The sequence below is a fragment of the Temnothorax americanus genome, unplaced genomic scaffold, assembly GCF_048541705.1.
Source record: "Temnothorax americanus isolate GAGA-0224 unplaced genomic scaffold, ASM4854170v1 Scaffold63, whole genome shotgun sequence".
NCBI classification, from domain to species: domain Eukaryota; kingdom Metazoa; phylum Arthropoda; class Insecta; order Hymenoptera; family Formicidae; genus Temnothorax; species Temnothorax americanus.
This window is the reverse complement of record NW_027509778.1, coordinates 152883-177005: the sequence shown is the minus strand read 5'-3', so window position 1 is coordinate 177005 and position 24123 is coordinate 152883. Positions and strand designations below refer to the sequence as shown.

The window sequence follows — 24123 nt, the reverse complement described above, 5'->3', positions numbered from 1 at the left end:
TTTACTTGTAAAAAAAACGTCTACACGTTTAAACGTTTATCAGAGAGAGGCCCTAGATTTAAAACATGTGTATTCGGAAAAACGTTTCTGATAAACGGATATGTTAATTAAACGTTTAATAGCGAGCTCAAATATATACCAGCGTTCCCGTAAAGATTTTTTTAGGGGATAAAAATTATTTGTTTCGTTGTATTTTGTTTGTAGTGGAACAATTTAAAAGTTGCAATGTATTTGTAATAAACAAATAACGTATTTTTGTCAATTTTTAAGATATCTCGAATCCGCTTGCGCTATGTAGTGTTTTAGAATCGTTTGTAGTTGTTTGTAGTAACAATAATTTCGTTTGTAGTTTTATCCATTTTGCAAAAACAAAAATTTTTTAAAATCACTTACCCAAAATTTAGATATTTGAAATTTGCTCGCGCCATGTGTTTTAGAATCGTTTTTGTCAGACAACTAAGGTAAAAGTACCAATGACGGGCCATGTCCCATTACTTGGCCATTGATGGACATTTTATTTTTTATTAAGCTAAATAAGTAAGTAACATAACGTAAGAAAACATAAAGTAAGAAAAATATTTTTACTGATTTATGTTATTTGGTTATTCAGTGTCTTATATAAAAAATTATGCCACTTAAACATTTTGTTTAAAATATTTAAAAAATTGTTTGAATTGTCGTAGTCAAATGCACCATGAGTCATCATAGATTTTTTAAGATATGGCTAAGAAAGTGTGATTCTTGCTAAAATGATAATAATCATAATATTAGATATTTCTGCATTAATAAAGTTTTTACATATATAATCTTAAGAATATTTATAATAAATAAAAAATAAAAAATTGCTCATTTAAATTGTTTTTTTAATTAAAATTTACATGGCTATGAATCAGTACGTGACAATCTTGCTTGCCCGAAAACTAGCCGGCTGTCCAGTTATCGGGCGAATCGTCATCTCAAATTGTGTGTCCTAGTATCTAGCCGCAACACGCGTTCGAGTTTTTGTGCTTTGTTTTTAAGTTTTCTGTACGAAATTTGTAAGTATATTTATTGTAAACATTACTTGTAATGATAGTGTACTAAATTATATTATATTTTTTCTGTTTTATGCATTTTTTTTTGTTCATTTTTATTGACATGTAGTATATAATCTCAAATTGTAAATTCTTTGCTTGTCTGTTTTTGGAACCAAGAAAAGAGAACTTTCATCTAACAAATACTCTTGACAGATGGATGTCTAGTAGACTTAACTTTTGTAAATGTTCTTTCACTTTTCTCAACTAATTCTTTAAAACATTTTAATTCTGTTGCTGATGCTGAATTTATTGTCAAATTTTGAGCGATTCTTGGAGTCACATCTGGATGTCTGAATGACAAAAACTTTTCCTATCAATATCTGCCTGGTTTATTATCCTTGAAAGGAGACTCAGTGATCAGTTTCTGCACTGCACACTGAAGATATTGAGATTTTGTTACAGGGAAATCTTTTTGGCTGCAATAGAAAATCCAGTCAACATCTTCAATGTCTGCAGAAGCTTATCACTACTGAGTCCTTTTTAAAGGATATATTAAACCAGGCAGGCACTGGTGGAAAAGTTTTTGTCGTAGACATCCAGATGTGACTCCAAGAATCGCAATAAATTTGACAATGAATTGAGCATCAGCAACCGAAGATATTTTAAAGAATTAATTCAGAGAAGTAATAGAACATTTACAAAAGTTAATCCTACTGGACATCCATCTGTTAAGAGTATTTGTTAGATGAAAATTCTTTTTTTTTAGTTCCAAAAGCAGACAGTGTATTAATGGCTCGTAAAGGATCAAAGTCTTTATAAAATTGTACATGTGCATGGTGATGAGACAGAAAGCACAACTGTTTTGTTCACAGTAAATGCTAAAGGTACTATATTAACACTTATTTTACCACTTATGATCCTTTTCTGATATAAAAAGACACCAACAACTATTATAAACAGTCGGTTAAAATGTGTTGTATTGAAGTTTTAAGTGATTTAAATCTAATTATTAAATTAGTAGTAAAAATAAATTATTTATTACATTGTAAAACCATTTTTTAATTAATAATAAATAAATTTTATTTAAAACATTAATAATAAAAATAAATTATTTATTAGACTGTAAAAACTTTTTTTAAGACTATATATTTTCTAACCTTTTAAGGTTAGAAACACAAGGTGGTCTAACCTCATTTCTTTATCCAATACTTTTATATTTTTAACTCTACAAACGATTCTAAAACACATGGCGCGAGCGGATTTCAGATATCTCAATTTTGGGTAAGAGTGATTTTTAAAATTTCTCGTTATTTTTAAATGGATAAAACTATAAACGAAATTATTGTTACTACAAACAACTACAAAGGATGCTAAAACACATAGCGCAAGCGGATTCGAGATATCTTTAAAATTGAGAAAGATACGTTATTTGAATATTGCAAATACGTTGCAACTTTTAAATTGTTCCACTACAAACGAAATTATTGTTACTACAAACAACTACAAACGATTCTAAAACACATGGCGCAAGCGGATTTCAGATATCTCAATTTTGGGTAAGAGTTATTTTTAAAATTTTTCATTTCCAAATGGATAAAACTACAAACAAAATTATTGTTACTACAAACAACTACAAACAATTCTAAAACACATGGCGCGAGCGAATTTCAAATATCTCAATTTTAAGCAAGAGTGATTTTTAAAAATCTTTGTTTTTGCAAAATCGGTAAAACTACAAACGAAATTATTGTTACTACAAACAACTACAAAAAAATGCTACAATTTTCTTTTTTTAAAAATTTATTTTGTTAAAGTCGGGTGCCAACTTCACGGAACTGAAACAAAGATGAGGGCGAAAAAGGATAACGGATAAAAGATTGAAAAGGGAAATGAAAGCACCGCGAGCTTCTTCTTCTCGACGGTCCTTCGACTTTATTCACGAGGCAACAATACTTTACGCAAATATCCACTTTCTGTATACAATCATAATTAGCTAATCATCCGTCGACGAAACATATCGCTCGCTCGCGGCAGCCGCTTCGGCGTAAACTGCACGTTATGCGCGTTCTGCCGACGGGTATCTCAATCACTATGACAAGCATATATATATTTAAAAAAAAACATTCTTTTTTTTTGAAACAGAAATTGAAATAAAAAAAGACATTTTTTGCGAGGTTGCTATGCTTGAAAAATACATATGATATAAAGGCACAAAATAAAAAAAATTTATGCAGAATTATTCTTATTGTTAGTATATATGTACAAAGTAATCGGAGCATGATCCTGGAGACGTCCCATGTCCGTGATATCGTCATCGTGGACGGGGCCTGGGGCCCACAGAAAAAATAATAAAAATAATATGTATGTGCGTATGCGTATGTATGTGCGATTGCGTGTGCGTGTGCGTGTGTATATGTATATCTATGTTCAATTGCATTACTGGTTTTATGTAATATTATTTACTTTCGACAATAACAATAAAAAAAATAATATATTATAATATATATTTTATTTATATATGTATTTTTGTTTATATTTCCCAACATTTTATCAACGAAATAGTAAATAGAGTTTCTTGTCCTAAATAACATAACCGTTTCTCTTTCTTCAAATATACCCTAGAATCCTAACACCACACTTCCAAAAAATCCTGATTTTACCATACTAAGTGTACGCTACCCAGTGTACTAAGAGAGAGAGGGACAGGGATGGAGAGAGGGAGAGAGAGAGAGAGAGAGAGAAAAGGAATAAATGGGTGCATGCAAATTACATACATAGAAGAAAAAGGAATAATACGAGATATCTGCCCTTGTCTAACGAGGCATCTGTACGACATTGGTATATCTGTCAAAGTTCGTTCTTTGAAACGTCTTTATAGATCGCAAAACCCTTTTACAGGAGTAAAGTATAGGTACTATATAAATGAAGAGTTGGCGTTCTTTCCATGTGCTCCTTAAATAAGTTACATAACAGTTACAAACTGGTTTACTGGGATTATGTTATAATAATTAAGTTTTTTATTCAGTATGTTATTTATATTGTTCATCAGCTGCCGTTACCCTCTACTCTGATGCTAATTGTAAGACTGAGGTATATTTTTCTATACATATAAAGACAGAATAAAATTAGTTATTAGGTGTACAAATAAGTCTCCGCCGTTTTACAATAGATGGCCCCACCAGGAGGTTATGGTTGAAATTGTCAGATGTAAAGTGTTATATCGTAAGGTTGAACACCGCTAAAAAAATTATTAGAGGTGCAAGAGATGCAGTAAATTGCCAAGTGTCTAATAAGTACCCGCGTCAATACATATATGTATACCAATTCACATTCTCAATTATGCTACTGTTATTATTTGTCATCAGACAATTATAAACATACACATAATAATTAGATACATATTATATATATATATACGCACATGTGTGCATAAGAATATATGTAATTTATAAAAAGCGGGTGCTTATTAGCCTTGATACGTTACTGCCTTCTGCTACGGACGGCCGGCCAGAAATTTTCAGGTTCAGGCCGTATTGCTAGAATCCATAGACGCGGCAACGCCGCGTCTGTCTCTCTACTGTGCGTCCGTGCGAGCAATTCAGTGGTGTGTGTACATACGTGTACGGAGTTTCGCGTTGTCACCACCAGTGGCACCACCTTACATGCGCGTCGGAGTTTCGGCCTTTGCTTATGGAGGATTCACACTGCGTCCAATGTTCGACGTACGACGATCCGACATCCAATAGGAAATTTTTGTCTCTAATAATAAATTCTGTTATTGGATGTCGGATCGTCGTACGTCGAACATCGGACGTGATCAGACGCAATGTGAATCCTCCATTATTACCGACGTCGAGGAAGTTCGGCCTTATGGAGGATTCACACTGCGTCCGATGTTCGACGTACGACGATCCGACATCCAATAGGAAATTTTTGTCTCTAATAATAAATTCTGTTATTGGATGTCGGATCGTCGTACATACGTCGAACATCGGACGTGATCGGACGCAATGTGAATTCTCCATTAGCTTTGGCATCCCCTTAAGTTTGTTTCTTTTAGTTCATTTTAGCTGCACTGGCTGAACTGGTGCACACTAGTGCAGTAAGTGAGTGGGCTGCGTTCCTTTTGGGCGCTCACGCGCTGTAAGCTGCTGTAAGCATCATTCTATCTTCGTTGCACATCGAATATCAAACGAAGATAGAGCGATGCAGCGCGTGAGCGCCCAAAAGGAACGCACCCATAGTCATATGCAGTCATATGTTCTGTGCTGTCCAGTGCTGTCGATTGCGACTGCTGTGTGTGCATTGATTTCCACTCAGACTTTTAGTAATTTCCATTTAGACTTCGCTACGCTAACAGTAATTCAGACTTTGTTTAACAAACAGTGGCAAATTTGGCCGTATTGTCCGCTGAAAAGCGGCAGGAGCCAATTTAATAGAAGAAGAAGAGAAGAAGAAGATTTGCTGTCACTCGATGAAATTCAGCAAGATGAACATCACTTCAGCAGGTGAATCGCTGAATAATCTTTCATTGCTCAAATAGTGTCGGTCTTTCATCGATTATGCGAAAATTTGACCGCTTTTGCAGGAACTTTCGCACGATGATTTGCAAGTCGTGCGAAACTTAACCTCGAAATCTCTTCGACAATTTCGGAGCAACCATTTTTGGCATGATAAAGAGAAATAAAGAAACAAATTTCACATTAATTTATCGAGTAATATAAGAAATTTTGTTTTATATTATTTATTATTTTATTATTTATTATTTTTGCGTGATAAAGATAAATAAAGAAACAAATTTCATAGAAACTTATCGAGCAATACAAAGATTTTGTTTTATATTATTTAATATTTTTATCATTTATTATTTTTGCGCACGTAATATTAATTGTAATATATCATGATTGTATGATAACATCAATTTGAATGCAATTAAAATTGTTTCAGCTGGCATAATCTCCTTATTGGAGGAACCGATGCCTGAATTGAAGGTCTTTGCCTTGAAAAAGTTGGACATGATAGTTGATGAATTCTGGCCTGAAATTTCTGAAGCTATAGAGAAAATGTATGTAGGAAAAGAACAAAATAAGATATTTATTGATTCTGACTATTTAACATTATTACAATTGTTATTATATCTTATTGTTTGTTCTATTGCTTGTTAGATTTCTATTCTCTAAACAAATACCTTATTTGCAGTGAGATCCTGCACGAAGATAAATTATTTCAACAACATGAGTTGGCCGCTCTAGTTGCCAGCAAAGTATATTATCATTTGGGGAGTTTCGAGGATTCGTTGACTTATGCCCTTGGAGCGGGAGAGCTATTTGACGTCAATGCTCGAAATGAATATGTCGACACTACTATTGGTATATGCTGAAATCATTATGAGTGGCATTTAATCTCTTTACCTATTAACTTTTAATTGTCAAATTTTTTAGCCAAGTGTATTGATTATTATACTCAGCAACGTGTCTTGGAAGCGGAAGGAAAACTTCCACCAGGCAGCAAGGGTATTGATCCCAGACTGGAGGGAATAGTAAATCGAATGTTCCAACGTTGTCTGGATGATAATCAGTATCGTCAAGCTTTGGGCCTTGCTTTGGAGACACGCAGGATGGACATATTTGAAGCGGCCATTATGCAGTCTGTAAGTATTTTGCTATTGATTTTTTTACGATGCATAGTTTTATTATTTCTGTAATAGTTTATAATTATTTCCTATTTTTTATTCGCAATCTTCCAATCAATCTCTTATAAACTGAAATATATGAAATGAGAATCGAGGATGGAGACCCGAGGCTCGTTAATTATGAATCAACTGTTCTTATACGAAGCTATGCGTCAACACAATTTTCTCACTGATATATATAAAATAGTATAACATATATATAAATATATATATATATATATATATATATATATATATACAGATTTGTATTTATTTATAATTTATGAAGTAAAGTTCACAAGATTAAATTTCGACATGAAAATACCATGAAATATCTTTCTTTCCAGGACGATGTAAGTGGAATGTTATCGTATGCCTTTCAAGTGGCCATGAGCCTGATTCAGAATCGTGGATTTCGTAACACTGTACTCCGCTGCTTGGTTAGTCTCTACCGAAACCTCGGTACGCCCGATTATGTCAACATGTGCCAGTGCCTAATCTTCCTGGACGATCCGCTGGCCGTGGCCGAGCTTCTGGACCGATTGAGCAAGGGTTCGCACGACTGTGTGCTGATGGCCTATCAGATTGCCTTCGACTTATATGAGTCTGCAACTCAGCAGTTTCTCGGTCGTGTTCTGCAGGCTCTGCGAGCTACTGCACCCATTCCGGGCGCGCTAATGGTTAAACCGATGGTTAAGCCATCTGCTGCTGTCGCTGCCAAAACCACGGAAGCTAGCACAGAATCCGCGAATATGGAGGTGGAGGAAGAAAATGCTGCTCCCGCCGGGGAAGAAAAAGCTCAGCGCAGCGTCGAGAGTTTGGTGAGTGTTAGTTTTTTGAGAAATAAAATTATGTAATTGATAAATACATATTGATACAGATTTTAATATTAATTTAGGATGTTTTATGAAATTTTTTTTCTAGAATGCAGAGGAGAGAGAACAGCAAGAGCGTGTTGATGCTCTATCTAGTATTCTTGGTGGCGAAGTATCTATCGATTTACATCTGCAGTTTCTGATTCGCAGCAATCATACCGACATGCTGATCCTGAAAAACACCAAAGATGCCATACGAGTCTCAATTTGTCACACTGCCACTGTTATTGCGAATGCTTTTATGCATTCCGGGACGACAAGCGATCAATTCCTAAGGTATCTATCTTTGAAATCTCGTTAGGCGTCTTAATTTTTGCTATTTGAAATTTTAATTTGTTTTTATTTTTTTTATAAAAAAATATAATTTTGCAGAATTTATCAGTTTTTAGTAATTATGTTTATTACGAATTTTCGATTTAAAGAAAATAATAAAATAGAATATGAAAAATATGAAAAGCAAAAATCTTGCAAAATTTTTAATTTTTTGGAATATTTGTTATCTTTTAGAGACAATTTGGAGTGGTTGGCCCGTGCCACTAATTGGGCGAAGTTGACGGCAACAGCTTCTTTGGGAGTTATTCACCGGGGTCATGAACAAGAAGCTTTAGCCCTGATGCAGTCTTATTTGCCAAGAGATTCTGGTGCCGCCGGTGCCGGATACTCTGAAGGCGGTGGTTTATATGCTTTGGGACTTATACATGCTAATCACGGGGCCGCTATTACAGACTACCTCTTAGGCCAATTAAAAGATGCCCAAAACGAGGTACATTGCATAATTATTTTGGAATATTCTCTTCTGTTAAATTTCAAAATTTTTGTATATAATTAATTAATTAATTGTTGTTGATTAAATAGTTGTTGATTAAAAATAGAGTTTTTCTTGTTAATTACTTATTGGCGGAACAAACATATACTTTTCTATAATTAATTAGTTTGTATTGAAATTAAGTATTTATCAAATTATACATATAATTTCGGTAAATCTTTTAATAAGTATGTGTATGAGCCGAGAATTAAATTTGATGCGATTTATTTTGTTAAACTTGTTTCAGATGGTCCGCCATGGTGGCTGTCTTGGCCTTGGATTAGCCGCTATGGGCTCACATAGACAAGATGTTTACGAACAATTAAAATTCAACTTGTATCAAGATGATGCCGTGACCGGTGAAGCGGCTGGAATCGCCATGGGAATGGTCATGCTGGGATCCAAATCGACGCAGGCGATCGAAGATATGGTTGCGGTAAGCTTAATGCACACTTTCTAGCGCTTTTTAAAATCTAAAACCTTATTTTTCATACTATTTTAAACATTACCAAACTTTAAAAATGTTATTGATTTATATTTGTGTGTACCACATTTCGACTCTTGGTGAGAGTGTCAATTGGCAAATGAGTATTTTGCTAAATTTGTTGATAAACCTAGTCAACGCGGCTAAGCGCTCGCGAAAAAGCGTATTTGCCCGTGCACGGCTGGTTGATGTAATGCCGGCCTGCCATTTGAGGGCACACACGGCCACCACAGATATTTTTAATTTAATAATATTTAAAATCTAGTAGTCGATTGAGAGAAAAGAGAAATACATTTTAGTACTAAAAACATATTTATATGCAAAATATGTTCTTTAAACAACTTAAAATTATGAAAAATAAAGTTGAAAACTTGGAAAAAATAGGTCTTCTGTTTGTTTTATATTTTAGTAGTTTATATTTTTAAAAAAAGGTAAAAAAAGGCGCCAAGTACACGTATAGTAGTGTATATGTTATTACCTAAAAAAAAAAGAAAGTGGTAGTATTATACCTCGAAAAAACCTAAGTAACAAGTGGTAGATCTTTATATCTCGAAAAATCTCGAAAAAATCTAAGCAGTAGTATCTTTATTTCCGAAAAATTATAACCCAAGTGATACACGTCACAAAATTATGTCACCTTATCAAAAAGAAGAGTCGCGCTTCAAGTGATCTATTACAATTACAAAAAAGAAATGATATCTCTTTAAGTTAGAGCGCCAATTACAGAGAGAACATGTATATTGCCTCAAAAAATAATTGTTGCACTACATTGAAAAATCTTTACATTGTGTCAATTAGAAAAGAATGTATAATAACAATTTTATAAGATTAAAAAATTTTATTTAAATTTAACAAGGGAATACAAGATATTTAAATACAAAGTTATTTACATGTGTATTTTTTAATGGCCACAAAAAATTACAGAAGTAACAGTACAAAATAAAAATATTTTATTAAAATACATAAATTTTTCTTGTAAAAAAACTTGGCGCTGCTAGACCTCAAAATTTTAAATAAATAAATAAACTTATTCTATACTTAATTATAAGCCGCATTATCCGCCGTCCGCGTAGTCACGCACACCCATATCACTCACTCCCACATCCACGCTGATAATCATTTAATATTACTCCCATTGTATTCTTCTCTGAATTATTTTTATTTATTGTTGTCCTTATTTATTTAAAAGGTCTAGCAGCGCCAAGTTTTTTTACAAGAAAAATTTATGTATTTTAATAAAATATTTTTATTTTGTACTGTTACTTCTGTAATTTTTTGTGGCCATTAAAAAATACACATGTAAATAACTTTGTATTTAAATATCTTGTATTCCCTTGTTAAATTTAAATAAAATTTTTTAATCTTATAAAATTGTTATTATACATTCTTTTCTAATTGACACAATGTAAAGATTTTTCAATGTAGTGCAACAATTATTTTTTGAGGCAATATACATGTTCTCTCTGTAATTGGCGCTCTAACTTAAAGAGATATCATTTCTTTTTTGTAATTGTAATAGATCACTTGAAGCGCGACTCTTCTTTTTGATAAGGTGACATAATTTTGTGACGTGTATCACTTGGGTTATAATTTTTCGGAAATAAAGATACTACTGCTTAGATTTTTTCGAGATTTTTCGAGATATAAAGATCTACCACTTGTTACTTAGGTTTTTTCGAGGTATAATACTACCACTTTCTTTTTTTTTTAGGTAATAACATATACACTACTATACGTGTACTTGGCGCCTTTTTTTACCTTTTTTTAAAAAAGGTAATTTTGTGTGGATATCACGCCTTTTTGTAGTATATTACGCATTGTATAAACAGTATGTACAGGATAAAGCTATTTGGAGGTATAATACTACCACTTTGTTTTTTTCGAGGTAACAACATAACAGGGTAACAACATAATACATATACACTATTATGCGTGTACTTGGCGCTCATTTTACCTTTTTTTTAAAAAGGTAATTTTGTACGGATATCACGCCTTTTTGTAGTGTTACGCATCTTAATCTTATAAACAATATATCTTATAATCTCATAAACCGTATATAATACAAGGTATGAAGCTAAAAGTGTTACGGACTATTATTTCTAAAGAAAACAACAATTTAATATTTTGCTCAGTTTTTTAAAAATAATAATTTGTAACCCTTTTAGTTGTACACCTTGTATATATTTTTCAATTTCAACATAAAACATAATCGCAATAAAGCATGATTAATGTTAATAAGTCGTTAACTGTAAAATTCTTTATTTATTTTTATTTGCGTGTCTTACTGAATGTTGTTCGCAACTGTATATGTACCGATATCTTCAGGTATCGATATTTTTGATAATTATTTTTACGTCAGACATAATTTTAATTCATCCAATTTTTATTATGTCTAAACATAATTTTTGTCCAATTTTTATTATGTCTAGACATAATTTTAATTCAGCAATTTTTATTATGTCATGACATAATTTTAATTCTGCCGCTAGGGAAATTTTAAGTCGATTTTTATGAATCAAGCTTGAATTCAATGTTTAGGTGTCCCAGGTTGCCGATGACGAGGTCCACATAGCGCGCTCTATAGTTTTCGGTGTCCAGGTGTATTAATACCTTGAATTTGATGGCCACGTGTTCCAAGTTGCCGATGACGAGGTCCACATAGTGCGCTTCGTAGTTTTCGGTGTCTACATGTATTAATATTTCGAATTCGATTGGGTGCGTTTAGCCGATACTTTGCTAGCCTAGCAATCGTGAGCAGTCGCTCGTTTTCGCTCGTTTCCTCTTTTTTGATTTACTGGATTAAAAAGAGAGGAAACGAGCAAAAACGAGCAACTGCTCACGATTGCTAGGCTAGCGGAATATCGGCTGAACGCACATATTCAGATTTAAAGTTATTAATACACCTAGACACCAAAAACTATGAAGCGCACTATGTGGACCTCGTCATCAGCAACCTGGGACACCTAGAAATCAATTTCAAGGTATTATTACACGTAGACACCGAAAACTACGGAGCGCACTGTGTGGACTTCGTCATCGGCAACCTGGGACACGTAGACATCGCATTCAACGTACGATTACACCTGGACACCGAAAACTATGAAGCGCATTATCTGGATCCCGTCATCGGCAACCTGGGACACGTGGACATCGAATTCAAGATATTAATACACGTAGACACCAAAAACTACGGAGCGCACTATGTGGACCTCGTCATCGGCAACCTGGGACACGTAGACATCGAATTCAACGTATTATTACACCTGGACACCGAAAACTACGAAGCGCACTATGTGGACCTTGTCATCGGCAACCTGGGACACCTAGACATCAAATTCAACGTACGATTACACCTGGACACCGGAAACTATGAAGCGCATTATCTGGATCCCGTCATCGGCAACCTGGGACACGTGGACATCGAATTCAAGATATTAATACACGTAGACACCAAAAACTACGGAGCGCACTATGTGGACCTCGTCATCGGCAACCTGGGACACGTAGACATCGAATTCAACGTATTATTACACCTGGACACCGAAAACTATGAAGCGCATTATCTGGATCCCGTCATCGGCAACCTGGGACACCTAGACATCAAATTCAACGTACGTTTACACCTGGACACCGGAAACTATGAAGCGCATTATCTGGATCCCGTCATCGGCAACCTGGGACACGTGGACATCGAATTCAAGATATTAATACACGTAGACACCAAAAACTACGGAGCGCACTATGTGGACCTCGTCATCGGCAACCTGGGACACGTAGACATCGAATTCAACGTATTATTACACCTGGACACCGAAAACTATGAAGCGCATTATCTGGATCCCGTCATCGGCAACCTGGGACACGTGGACATCGAATTCAAGATATTAATATACGTAGACACCAAAAACTACGGAGCGCACTATGTGGACCTCGTCATCGGCAACCTGGGACACGTAGACATCGCATTCAACGTACGATTACACCTGGACACCGAAAACTATGAAGCGCATTATCTGGATCTCGTCATCGGCAACCTGGGACACGTGGACATCAAATTCAAGATATTAATACACGTAGACACCAAAAACTACGGAGCGCACTATGTGGACCTCGTCATCGGCAACCTGGGACACGTAGACATCGAATTCAACGTATTATTACACCTGGACACCGAAAACTACGAAGCGCACTATGTGGACCTTGTCATCGGCAACCTGGGACACCTAGACATCAAATTCAACGTACGATTACACCTGGACACCGGAAACTATGAAGCGCATTATCTGGATCCCGTCATCGGCAACCTGGGACACGTGGACATCGAATTCAAGATATTAATACACGTAGACACCAAAAACTACGGAGCGCACTATGTGGACTTCGTCATCGGCAACCTGGGACACGTAGACATCGAATTCAACGTATTATTACACCTGGACACCGAAAACTATAAAGCGCACTATCTGGACCTCGTCATCGGCAACCTGGGATACATAGACATCAAATTCAAGCTTGATTCATAAGAATCGACTTAAAAATTCCCTAGCGGCACTTTCTGCCAAGCGTAGAGAACCTTCTTTTCCGTTGACTCAATATTTATTATATATATATACCTAATTTACCTAAATAGAAATCTTCCTCTGACCGATAAGTCTATCGACCTAATTTCGAAATACGCGCGCGATATCGAAACTGGCGATACCTGCGCCGCCAGCGTCGAAAAAGTGAAAGTGACGTTTCTCTGATAGATCGCGGCGTTAGGAGGAGGAGGAGGAGTATCTTAAAAATAAATTTTCACATTTGAACTTTGCGTCGCAATATCTCCGCTCGTAAGGCACGTAGCGGAATATTATGAGAGAAACCCCCCCCTAATTGGACCCCAAGCTATCGATCAAGCCTACTTAGAACTTGATCCGTTCACTCGTTATCGAGATCTCAACATCTCGGGTACTCGCAACCCGTCGCGTCGCGTAAAAGAGTCACGGTCGGTCTCGCTCCGCGTGTACTTGGCGCGAGACACTACCGTGTCTCTTGATCGAAAGAAAAGTAATTCTGATTAAATAAAACAGTAAAATAATATGAGAAGTAGGTTTATAAAAATGATTTTAATATTAGGAATACAAAAAATGTAGGAATATGTACAAAAATAATGGTATTAATTATTATCCGAGTGCAAATGGTGATTTGCTGGCAGTTTGTAGAACGTACTTTCCATGTGCGCTGAAAATGACACGATAAACGAATTAATTAACATCTCGATTAATTAACATGAAGAAAAACGCGAAAGTTTCTGATATTTCTGGATTAATTAACAGAAATAGAAACAATAGGCATTGGGGAGGGAAAAGAGTGGTACCATGTTTTGAAAAAATATAAATATACATATCGGAGAATAAGAACATCATATTCACTTTGGATCGAGGGATGGTCCTCCCATGAACACGTTTCCGGCACGAAAACCTGTGGGGTTTGCAATGGATTCGACGTAGTAAAGGAAAGCCCTAGAGTGCGCGCAGTTTATCGCCTCGGAATCACCTGCGAATTATTAACGATAAATTAGTTTACTAATTAATGAATTAACGAGTGATATCGACTGATGTTGGTAAGTCTCATTTACCGGTCCCTCTGATTGGACCGCATCCTGGTTGCTCCTCACCGCCATTGGGATAAAAATCGGAAGTGCCGATCGCCGATTTTATGCTCAGAATTTTCGTGCAAGTATGTATCACTTGTACTAGAACCGCGTCTGACTTGTCCACTCTTTTTCCTGGTCCTTTGGACTCGAAAGCAAGTCCCGCAGGATCTAAAGCTGTAGATCGGGAATTCATTTTGATCCCAGATTAAGATAGCTGACTAGGCCCAGTTTTACATGTTTCGGTTAACTTTTAACCTTAAATTAACTCACTCTTCGTCTCTTTCTAATATCCATTTCTATCAATACAGATTAACTTCAATCTCGGTTTAACTTACTTTTTATCTTTTTCTAGTTTCGAAATTAGAAAACGATAAAAAGTAATTTAAGTTAAACCGAGATTAAAGTTAATCCACATTGATAGAAATGGTTATAAGGGAAACATTAGAAGGAGACGAAGAGTGAGTTAATCTAAGGTTAAAAGTTAACCGACACCTGTGAAACTGGGCCTAAGGAATTGGAAGCTTTTCGCTGAACTTACCGACTACCTCGCCAATCTCGCTAGTCGCGAAACGAGCGCTGAGGCTGGCGACATGCGCTCCTAAAGAGTATCCGATTACCGTAGTCCTGTCAGGATCGAGACCTGCATTGTTCTCCAGGAAGTCTATCAAAAAGGCCACGCGTTGCGACACGAATGGCACACTTCTTGCTGATTTCCAATACAAATGTTTAGCTGCTTCTCGCCAATCGATCATGATAACGTTGTAATCGCTAACATTGAGATAAGCTGAAGATATTAACGTGATGATATTAATAGAAATTAATCACCGAGGCTTTTGAAACACTAAAACAATTCATGCTTACATAATTTAGGAGATTATATATCTAAATAAAATTTGAGGATTTGTATATATATATAAAAAGAACAATATTTTAAAGAAATAGAAAATTGAAAATAAGGAGAGAAAAATAAGAATTAGATATATGTTTTAAAGAATCAGGAAATCAAAGAACATTAAATTTGAAAATTAAAAGTTCCAAAATTTAAAAACAAAGTGAGAGAAAAAGTAAAAATTCAAAGAAACGAAGATTCAGAAGCAATTAAGATTAAGTTCTAAGTGGTCTCTACGCGCTTTTCTGTTTTAAATCTTTGTAACTCTAAATCCTTGTAACTTTTCTAATAAAAAATTTTAGACCGCAATATTGATATTTAGGGGTAAAAAGAGTTGCTTTTTCCGAAAATCTAGTCGGCGATGGGGTGGAAAGAAAAAGAAAAGATGTAAAAGTTGAAAATAGAGGTAAAAAAAGAGTAAATAACCTCTGATTTTTTATTAACAAATATTCAACTAATAAATAATTTTGACTACCTTTTTGAGTATTAGAATAAATCGATATAATTGTTACATATTTAAGTCCAAGATATCTAAGATCTATAACAAAAATTCTACTAAAAAAAGTAAACGAAATTATTTGTTAATTGAATATTTGTCAATGTGAAGACAGAGGTCACTTATTTTTTTTTACCTTTTTTTCCAACCTTTATATCTTCTTTTCCCCAGATATCTCATTCCATCGCCGACTAGATTTTTAGAAAGAGCAATTTTTTTACTCCTAAATATCATTTGCGGTCTAAAAATTTTTATTTGTGAGACTCGAGTTGCAAAGATATAAAACAGAAAAACGCGTAGGGGTTTTCTAGGAGATTTAATGGGTTAATAACAACTCTATACCGTCTCGAATCTGGGTGCAAGCAGCTCCCTCACAATTTCCTATCCATCCATGAGTGACCAGTCGAGTGGGATGACCAGGATTCCAAAAACTCTTCTTCACACTATCCAGATCGTCGATAAATAGCTGTTGTCCAATTAGCGGGTTGTTTCTAAAGAAGAAGAAATTGATCTAAAAGCGATATTTTTCGTAATTACGATGTTGCGCCAGTATATATTATATTATACATATAAATTATTCGGATATACATTATAAATTACTATATATCTCGGATATATACATTACCGAGTATACAAATAGAAAGTGGTTTTTTTAGCGGATTCCTCGATCTCTTCGAGTTCTGCCTGCGTAAATTGAGGTTCATTAATATTGATCAGATTTATTGTTTTTCCGTGATTGACGAAAATCGTATAATTAAGATTTGTCGCAATAGACGTCAACAAAGTGGGATACACTGCAAGCAACAGACATCTATTAGTTTAAAGTATTTAGTTTTGAAGATATAATTAAATACGCTACAAATTTATGTAGAATCTGAGAATACTTTTTTTTTATACAACTGCGAATATAAATATATCTTTTTGAAACTGCGAAATTGAAAGATAATATTTTTTTTCGCATGTAACTATATAAGTCCAAGAATAGTCTCTTTTTTCATGAATATTTAATTATGTAATTCGAAGGTAACTAATTCTTTACGTACATAATACGATTGCCGGCGTAGCGATCATCTTTGAAATAATCTTCATGATTCATTAAAGATGCAGATTTACCTTGTCTTTTATAGTTTGCAGATAGACGTCTATTCGGTGGCGTGATCGATAAGTCGTTGATAATATTGATGATATCGTTAGCTATCATAAATCATAGGTGTCAATCAAGTTGGAATGGAGATTAATTAAAAAAAGATTGTAGAAAATTGATGATTATAATCAGATATCCATTTTCTTCAAGAAAAATAGCTTAGATATAATGCTAGTGTAAACAAAACTTCTATTTTGATAATTTCAAGTATTCTGATATCTAATGGCAAGATAGAAAGAGAATTTTTCTGTCGATAAAAATGATGATACAGTAGTGATAAAGAGCTTCAACTAAAGGTCATTGCATGTAACAAAGTTTTAGTCATAATCGTAAGGCCGTAAGAAAATAGACCAATCACACTTGATTATTCTTCGAGATCGAGGAGAATAATTGACTGTGATTGGTTTATTTTCTTACGGTCTTTCGATTATGACTAAAACTTTGTTACGTGCAATGGCCTTAAGTAGGACGTAATTTTAGTTAACTTTATTGTAAATTATGACGGAAATGTTGAGTAGATTATTTAAAAAAAAATACGTAAAGGATTCTGATTAAAATTATAAGGCAAACGCCGATGTTAAAGCGAAGTGTGTATAACAATTACAAATATATAATTATAATTTTGAAACGACGCAAAATAGTAGTGAAAATGTAGTTATGTTCTTTAAACCAGTGGTCGGCTGCGAATTTGGTTAAAAAGATCAACTAATGGCATATTACGAAATTGACTTTTAAATAAAAGAAAAAAGATTAAAGGAATTAACTAACAAATTAATAACTCGCATTTGTGTTACATGATAAGTGTAATCTACTCATCAAACAGACAACCTCGTAATAGTCACCATGAAGCATCACATGTAGAGAACGGAAAAAAGATAGCCAATAAATAAAAATAAGTAAATAGACAAAAATAAACGGGAAATCTTAGTTATGTGGAAGTCTCTCAACAATCGGTGAATAATCATCACAAAGATTTAATGTTGTATAGGATCAATCTAGGATTTTAATATTAGACCAATTCATGCCCATTTTTAATCTGTGTTTGCAAAAAAATTTATTTTTTAATATTGTAGATGTACATATATGCAATATAAAAATATTAAATATATAACGATAGTAGTGTCGACGTTGTCATCCGAGTGCGAACGGTGGTTCTTTGGCAGTCTCTAGAATATACTCTCCACGTGCGCTGAAAATGACACAAACGATAAACGGATCAATTAACGTCTCGGCCAATTCGCGTGAATGGGCAATGGATGACGCTGCGTTTTGAAAGAGAACGAATGTTTATTTATATTGGAAAATAAGATGACACCGAGAGATACTCACTTCGGATCGAGGGACGGTCCACCCATGAACACGTTCCCGGCGCGGAAGCCCGTGGGATTCAGGATGGACTCGGCGTAGTACTCGTAAGACCTCGAGTGCGCGCATGCGAGCGCTGCGAATTAATTACCGCTTTAATTAATGAGCACGCGATGTTGATTTCGGCGGTTCGATAGCAAGCTTTATTTACCGATTACATTGCATCCTGGTTGATTCTTGCCTCCATTCGGATAAAAGTCGGCGTCACCTATTGATTCTGCTAGACCCAGAGTACTCGTGTGAATCACGTGGACCCGAGCTGCATCCGATTTGTCCACTCTCTCTCCCGGTTTTTTCGACTCGAACCAGGGTCTCGCGGGATCTAAAGCTGCAAATCGGATTCTGTTTTATCAGATTGAGGAATTTTTAGCTAAAATTCACAGAAATATTTTAAGATTCCCAAGTTTATCGAGGCTTTTTCTTTTCATTTATATTTATTGTTATCCTTTATATATCTTACTATTTTCACGAACAGTTTTTTCGAAAACGTCGTTTCTTTCTCATTCCTTTTTTTTTTTAAGATTTTGAAAGCTCTTGATTGTATTATTATTTATTTTTAAACTGGTTTTTTCTTCTTCTCAATGATTTTTATTAGACTTACCTATTGCCTCAGCAATTTCGCCTCTTGTATTTCGAGCGGCGAGACCGGCGACATGTCCTCCCAGAGAATGTCCTACTACTCTGGTTTTGGAAGGATCCAGACCTGCTTCGCTCTCCAGAAAGTCTATTAATTCTGTCACGCGTTGCGCCACTAGTGGCACACTCTGTGTGACTTTCCAGTACCAGATATTTCCGGCCGCCTTGCTCCAGTCGACGAGGATGACGTTATAATCACCGACGTTGAGATAAGCTGAGAATATCAAAGAGGAAATATTAATAAAATAGAAATTAGCTGAAACTCGGAGCACACTAAGAACGAACGGCGCGTGGAATCCGAGAGTTCAGAAATTCAAATTATGTTTGAGAATTTACGGAATCCCGAAGATCAGAGAATTGAAAGTAACGAGGAGAGAGAAACAATGATTCTATATTAAGGAATCGGGGAAACCATATAGAAAATTAAATTTACAGAATTTACAGCATTAAAAGTTCAGGAATTTAAAGCTAAAGTAAAGGGACGGAGAAAACTATATTAAAGAAAAATTATATTGAAGATCCTGGAAAGTGCAAGGATTCAGTTATTTAAGTTATTAAGATTGATCTTACCGTTTCGAATCAAGGCGCAAGCCGATCCAGGGTTTATGTCACCTCGCCATCCATGAGTGACAATACGAGTCGGATGAGTAGGATTCCAGGAACTCTTCCTCACGCTATCCTTATCATTGATGACAATTGGGTGTCCGGCATGTCGATTCCTAAAGAGGAAAGCCGATTAGAAACCGTGATCTTCATTGCAATTTTGCATCAGTATTTTGAATATATTTACCGAGTGTATAACAGGAAGGTGGTTTTAAGGGCGGCTTCACTGAGCTCCTCGATGTCGCTCTGTGTAAGTACAGATTCGCTGGTGTCGATTATGTGTGACATCCCACGATCGTCAGCGAAGAGCGTGTAGTTTGGATTCGACGCGAGGGACGCTAATAGAGTGGGATACACTGCAGGCAAAAGTATGTTGGTCTAAAGTGATTCTTCACAAAATGGAATTAAATCCGTTATAGATTTACGCGAAATCCAAGAATATTTTGTTCTTTTGCTTCCTCATAGAGGAAGGTTTGTGATGGTGGAAAAAATTTTTTTTCGAGATTTTGATGGAAATAGGTTTAGAATGTTCCAAAATGTCTAAAAATAAGAAAACACATTAGTAGAAAATGTCCAGAAGTATGTATGTGTGTGTATGTGTGTACGGATTTTTTGTACACGCATCTACTGCTACAATTTTTTAGATACCGGGTTGAAATTTTGCACACAAATAGAGTATCATAGAAAGTATGTTCTCTTTTAATTTTCTTAAAATTCGTCGACCGGTATGGATTTTAGGGGGATTTTCATTTTTCAGAAAAGTGTGTTTTACGCTGTATAGCTTTCTCAATTTGAGATATCGATCTATTTCTAATTCTATTATATTTTTCAGTTTTTTTCTACCCCTATTTTATATATCATTTTTTAAGATTTGGTTGATTAGATTTATTTTTATACGCGATCAAAGGTCCATAATTTTTTTAGAAATATGTGTGGCAAATATTGAAATATCAGGCTATTTATAGTTTTAGGCTGCGTTCGGAAACGTCACCCGAGTACACACGAGTATACTGTTTTCTTTTTCTATCTTAGCGAATTAGAAGAAGAGAGTATTTCCGTTGTACCCGGGTAACGTTTCCGAACGCATCCTTACTAGATACATCACAGACGCGCGCTGCGCGCGCGCTATTCATCTCTTTAATATTTCACTGTTACTATTATTAAGGCCTCCGCACAATGAGAAATATAAGAAACAAGGAACAGATATTAGCGATTAGGACCAAGGAATTAGGAATAAAGCTGGACGCACGAAAAACAAAGGCAATAGATTTTTAATTTATCGGAAGCCGTGTATTAATGATGCTGCACCAGCTTTATTCCTGATTTCTTATTCTTAATCGCTAATATCTGTTCCTTGTTTTTTATATTTTTGATTGTGCGGGGGCTTTTACACTATTAACCACACAACTGTCAAAATATGCCATGACAGCCGCTCATGAAGTAAGCGCAACAATTAAGAGAACCAATCGGCATCGCGGAAAAGCGACAATATTTTGATAGATTCGAGTGTCGATGACATCTTCTTTTTAGAAGAGGATTATATTTTTGGCTTAATTGCCTAGAAGTCTAGATCGGATCATGATCCAAGATCGGGGTATGATCTAAACAATTAAGTCAAGATCGGGGCATGATTTAAAGAGTTCAACTACGAGCAATGTTGTCGCCAACTTGACGACACGACGCTCATTATGGCGATGTTTGCCGTCTTATATCACGTTAACTCTTATTTAATTGATTTTTGTAATAGTATAACAGATATTAGTATAACAGATATTAGTCGTAATAAAGCTTATCAGAATAAAAAAAAGCGTGCAAGTAGAAATTTGCACATTGCTTCCTCATAGTTTTTAAGTGTGCAAATTATAAATTTGAACATTATTTTCTTACAATTTTTAAGTATGCAAATTATAAATTTGCACGTTGCTTAAGCAACATTTTATTTCGCTCATAAAGTTTTCTCTATGAGGAAGCCAAATTAATAAATATCTACAAATAATTATGTATAAAAAAGCTCAAAAGAGGAAAGTTTATGAGCGAAATGAAATGTTGCTTAAACAACGTGCAAATTTATAATTTGCACACTTAAAAACTATGAGGAAGCAATGTTCAAGTTTCTACTTGCACACTTAAAAACTATGAGGAAGCAATTTGCAAGTTTCTACTTGCACAGTTTTTTTATTACGAAGCCCAGGAAGATAATCCTTCTATTATATCGATGGACAACACTGTAGACGAAGAATAATTATATTTTTTGACACACGAAGACACGAAATCGAAGAGAAATATTCTTTCTCCGCGAATGGATAACTTTTTTTTCACAAAATGCAACTCAATAAAATTAAGAAACTATTATATTTTCTTTACGAATACGCGACGACGAAAATTGAGAATAATTATTTTTTACGCACAGATTGCAATCGCTGGCGAACCCATCTTCACGGTAATCGACACGATACGTTGATTTTCGTTGCGATTTTGCTGACGATTCTTTTATAGCTCGCCGACGACCATTTACACGTTGAGTTTGATAAGACGTTGATATCGGTTAATGGGTATCAATTAGTACATGCGTCATTTCGGAAAGAGATTAATTAATCCGTTTTATGATTACGCAGTTGGATGTTAACATTTATTTGCAGAAATGGCAGCTTGCAATTGTCTTATAATCTCTTGATTAAAAGATTTTTAATCTGAAATATATAATTTTAAATAATTTAAGATGTTTTGACGCTGAATATTTTTTTGGAATTTTATAGTTTATATTAGTTTCGATACAAAATATTTGGGTTTAAGATTTATTATCATTTTATTTTATTAGGTATTTTTAAAGGAACTTATCTGTGTTCTTTTGACATTAAATGATTTCAGATAAGTCTCTTTATTTTTTCTGGGAAATGGCCGATAAAGACATGATTTCGCTGTTCTTTTTCTCACGCTATTCGCGCATTAATCTACAAAGTTTTTCTCTTCGAGCCTCCGAAAACCGTAGTCGCGTTTTAGTTTTAACATTTCTCGCGGAAAGTAGTTTTACGCGCGGCTGAAACGAGCTTTAACTTTTGTCGCTGCCGGTCACCGCTGCAAGCAGCAGCAGGTCGATGCTAAATGAATCATAACTTGCCACTAGTCGGTCGGTTTAATCGAATTATCCATTACGGGTACCATAATGTATCCCAGCGGCTGTGATTAAGTAACGCACAAGTATATCTCGATCTTCTGCAAAAACCGGCCAGCGCGCATTAATTGCAGATCCGTGCGAAATAAATGCGGATCATTTAGCGTTAAAAGCACGCAACTCGACGGAACTAAATTTTCAGAAACAAAAAGAAGGATTATAGGGGAAAATTATTTTATATACCAATAAGGAAAGTTTTTCTTCGCATGAGAATCGAAAAATATTAATTTGTAACTATTGAAGATTTTTCTAAAGTTTTTTTTTAGAGATTTTTTTATAGAATAACATTAATTTTTTATAGAATTTTTTTGTAGAATAACATTAAATTTCAATTTGGATAACTGAATAGAAATAATCTCTAAAGCGAGGCAATTTTTAAACGTAAATACGACAATAAGACGTAAACGCTTTTATCACATCTTATTAGTTAGAAAAATAATTTCGTATTAATATCGAAGGCCATGGTATGTATTTATGAGAGCGCGCAGCTGTTCTATTGACTATTGCGAAGCTAAAACATTACTAGATTATTACCTTCTTTGCGTTCATCGAGTAAAGAAAAGATATTCTCGGTTTCGATATTTAGCCGAATATCCACCTTTTTACGAGGCTTTTTGCTGTTCCAGTACGCCCAAGAGACGCAGCACGAGAAGATCTTGCGTGGCTTGGCGGTCGGTATCGCCTTCACGATGTACGGCCGCCTCGAGGAAGCTGATCTTCTAGTGACGTCTTTGTGCGCCGACAAGGATCCGATCTTGCGTAGGAGCGGTATGTACACCCTGGCAATGGCTTATTGCGGCACCGGAAACAACCAAGCCATCCGCAAACTCCTACACGTTGCCGTAAGTGTTTATATTTTGATACGTACTCCCTGTAGATTCCGTATTTTTATCAATGTATTCGGTTGGTATACTTTTTAAAAGTCAAAGAGTGAAGTATCACTCAAAACGAGTGAAATACAAGTGTAACGAAAAGTGAAAATTGAGCCTGTGATTCGTCACTCTAAGAAATAGTTAAATTGCACTCTACAAGTTATAGAGTGAAATCGTACTCTATTTGAGTGAAAGGGCATTCTTTTTGAGTGCAGTAGATCAGTGACCATATATATAGGAGTGAATTATATCACTCTACAATTTTGAGTGGAAAATTTTACTCTATTAGAATCATTTATCAGTTGATCTTTGGTGAATCGTGACTCAATATAGCTTTAGAATGAGATCATATCACTCCAGTAGAGCAGTTGCTCTAAAATTTGAGCGAAAAGTTCACTCTTACCTTATGAATGCCCGTATTTATTCAATTTAGAGTGACAACCCTCTCTTTTGGAGTGAC

General features: G+C 35.0%; 3 protein-coding genes across 4 annotated transcripts in view; 1 reads left to right on the top strand and 2 right to left on the bottom strand.

Moving 5' to 3' along the window:
- The first annotated feature begins 5260 nt into the window (after positions 1-5260).
- Rpn2 (Regulatory particle non-ATPase 2) overlaps positions 5261-24123 on the top strand; it is a 62557-nt gene continuing 43694 nt past the window's right edge. The window contains exons 1-9 of the mRNA XM_077420953.1: positions 5261-5524; positions 5964-6081; positions 6216-6385; positions 6458-6666; positions 7035-7508; positions 7612-7838; positions 8070-8325; positions 8615-8803; positions 23418-23633. Coding sequence (XP_077277079.1) covers positions 5491-5524; positions 5964-6081; positions 6216-6385; positions 6458-6666; positions 7035-7508; positions 7612-7838; positions 8070-8325; positions 8615-8803; positions 23418-23633 — 1893 coding nt within the window. The 5' untranslated portion in view covers positions 5261-5490. The remainder of the gene's footprint in view (positions 5525-5963; positions 6082-6215; positions 6386-6457; positions 6667-7034; positions 7509-7611; positions 7839-8069; positions 8326-8614; positions 8804-23417; positions 23634-24123) is intronic.
- Positions 13784-17020, bottom strand: LOC143905519 (pancreatic triacylglycerol lipase-like). Its single transcript, XM_077420978.1, has 7 exons — positions 16915-17020; positions 16497-16665; positions 16214-16362; positions 15025-15270; positions 14469-14660; positions 14263-14386; positions 13784-14071 (listed from the first exon to the last, which is right to left on the bottom strand). The coding sequence occupies exons 1-7, from the start codon at positions 16958-16960 to the stop codon at positions 14014-14016; spliced, it is 984 nt and encodes a 327-aa protein (XP_077277104.1). The 5' UTR covers positions 16961-17020; the 3' UTR covers positions 13784-14013.
- LOC143905508 (pancreatic triacylglycerol lipase-like) lies at positions 17938-23519 on the bottom strand. Of its 2 annotated transcripts, none has more exons than XM_077420963.1 (7): positions 22028-23057; positions 19807-19975; positions 19587-19735; positions 18982-19230; positions 18532-18708; positions 18345-18456; positions 17938-18204 (listed from the first exon to the last, which is right to left on the bottom strand). In XM_077420963.1, exons 1-7 carry the CDS (start codon positions 22050-22052, stop codon positions 18147-18149), a joined length of 939 nt encoding a protein of 312 aa, XP_077277089.1. In that variant the 5' UTR covers positions 22053-23057; the 3' UTR covers positions 17938-18146. The 2 variants fall into 2 exon arrangements, with proteins under 2 accessions (XP_077277089.1, XP_077277090.1); XM_077420964.1 differs by lacking the exon at positions 22028-23057 and adding an exon at positions 23390-23519 and having other exon boundaries at positions 17941-18204.

Excerpts from the sequence above, each read along its gene's own strand:
- LOC143905519 (XM_077420978.1), bottom strand. The coding sequence starts at position 16,960 with ATGAAGATTATTTCAAAGATGATCGCTACGCCGGCAATCGTATTAT. Across the intron at positions 16,363-16,496 it reads ACTTTCTATTTGTATACTCG|AAACAACCCGCTAATTGGAC; the intron begins GTAATGTATATA and ends CTTCTTCTTTAG. Across the intron at positions 14,387-14,468 it reads CGGTCCAATCAGAGGGACCG|GTGATTCCGAGGCGATAAAC; the intron begins GTAAATGAGACT and ends AATAATTCGCAG.
- LOC143905508 (XM_077420963.1), bottom strand. The coding sequence starts at position 22,052 with ATGGGTTCGCCAGCGATTGCAATCT. Across the intron at positions 19,976-22,027 it reads TTCGCCAGCGATTGCAATCT|TGTATCCCACTCTATTAGCG; the intron begins GTGCGTAAAAAA and ends TTTTGCCTGCAG. Across the intron at positions 19,736-19,806 it reads ACCTTCCTGTTATACACTCG|GAATCGACATGCCGGACACC; the intron begins GTAAATATATTC and ends TTTCCTCTTTAG.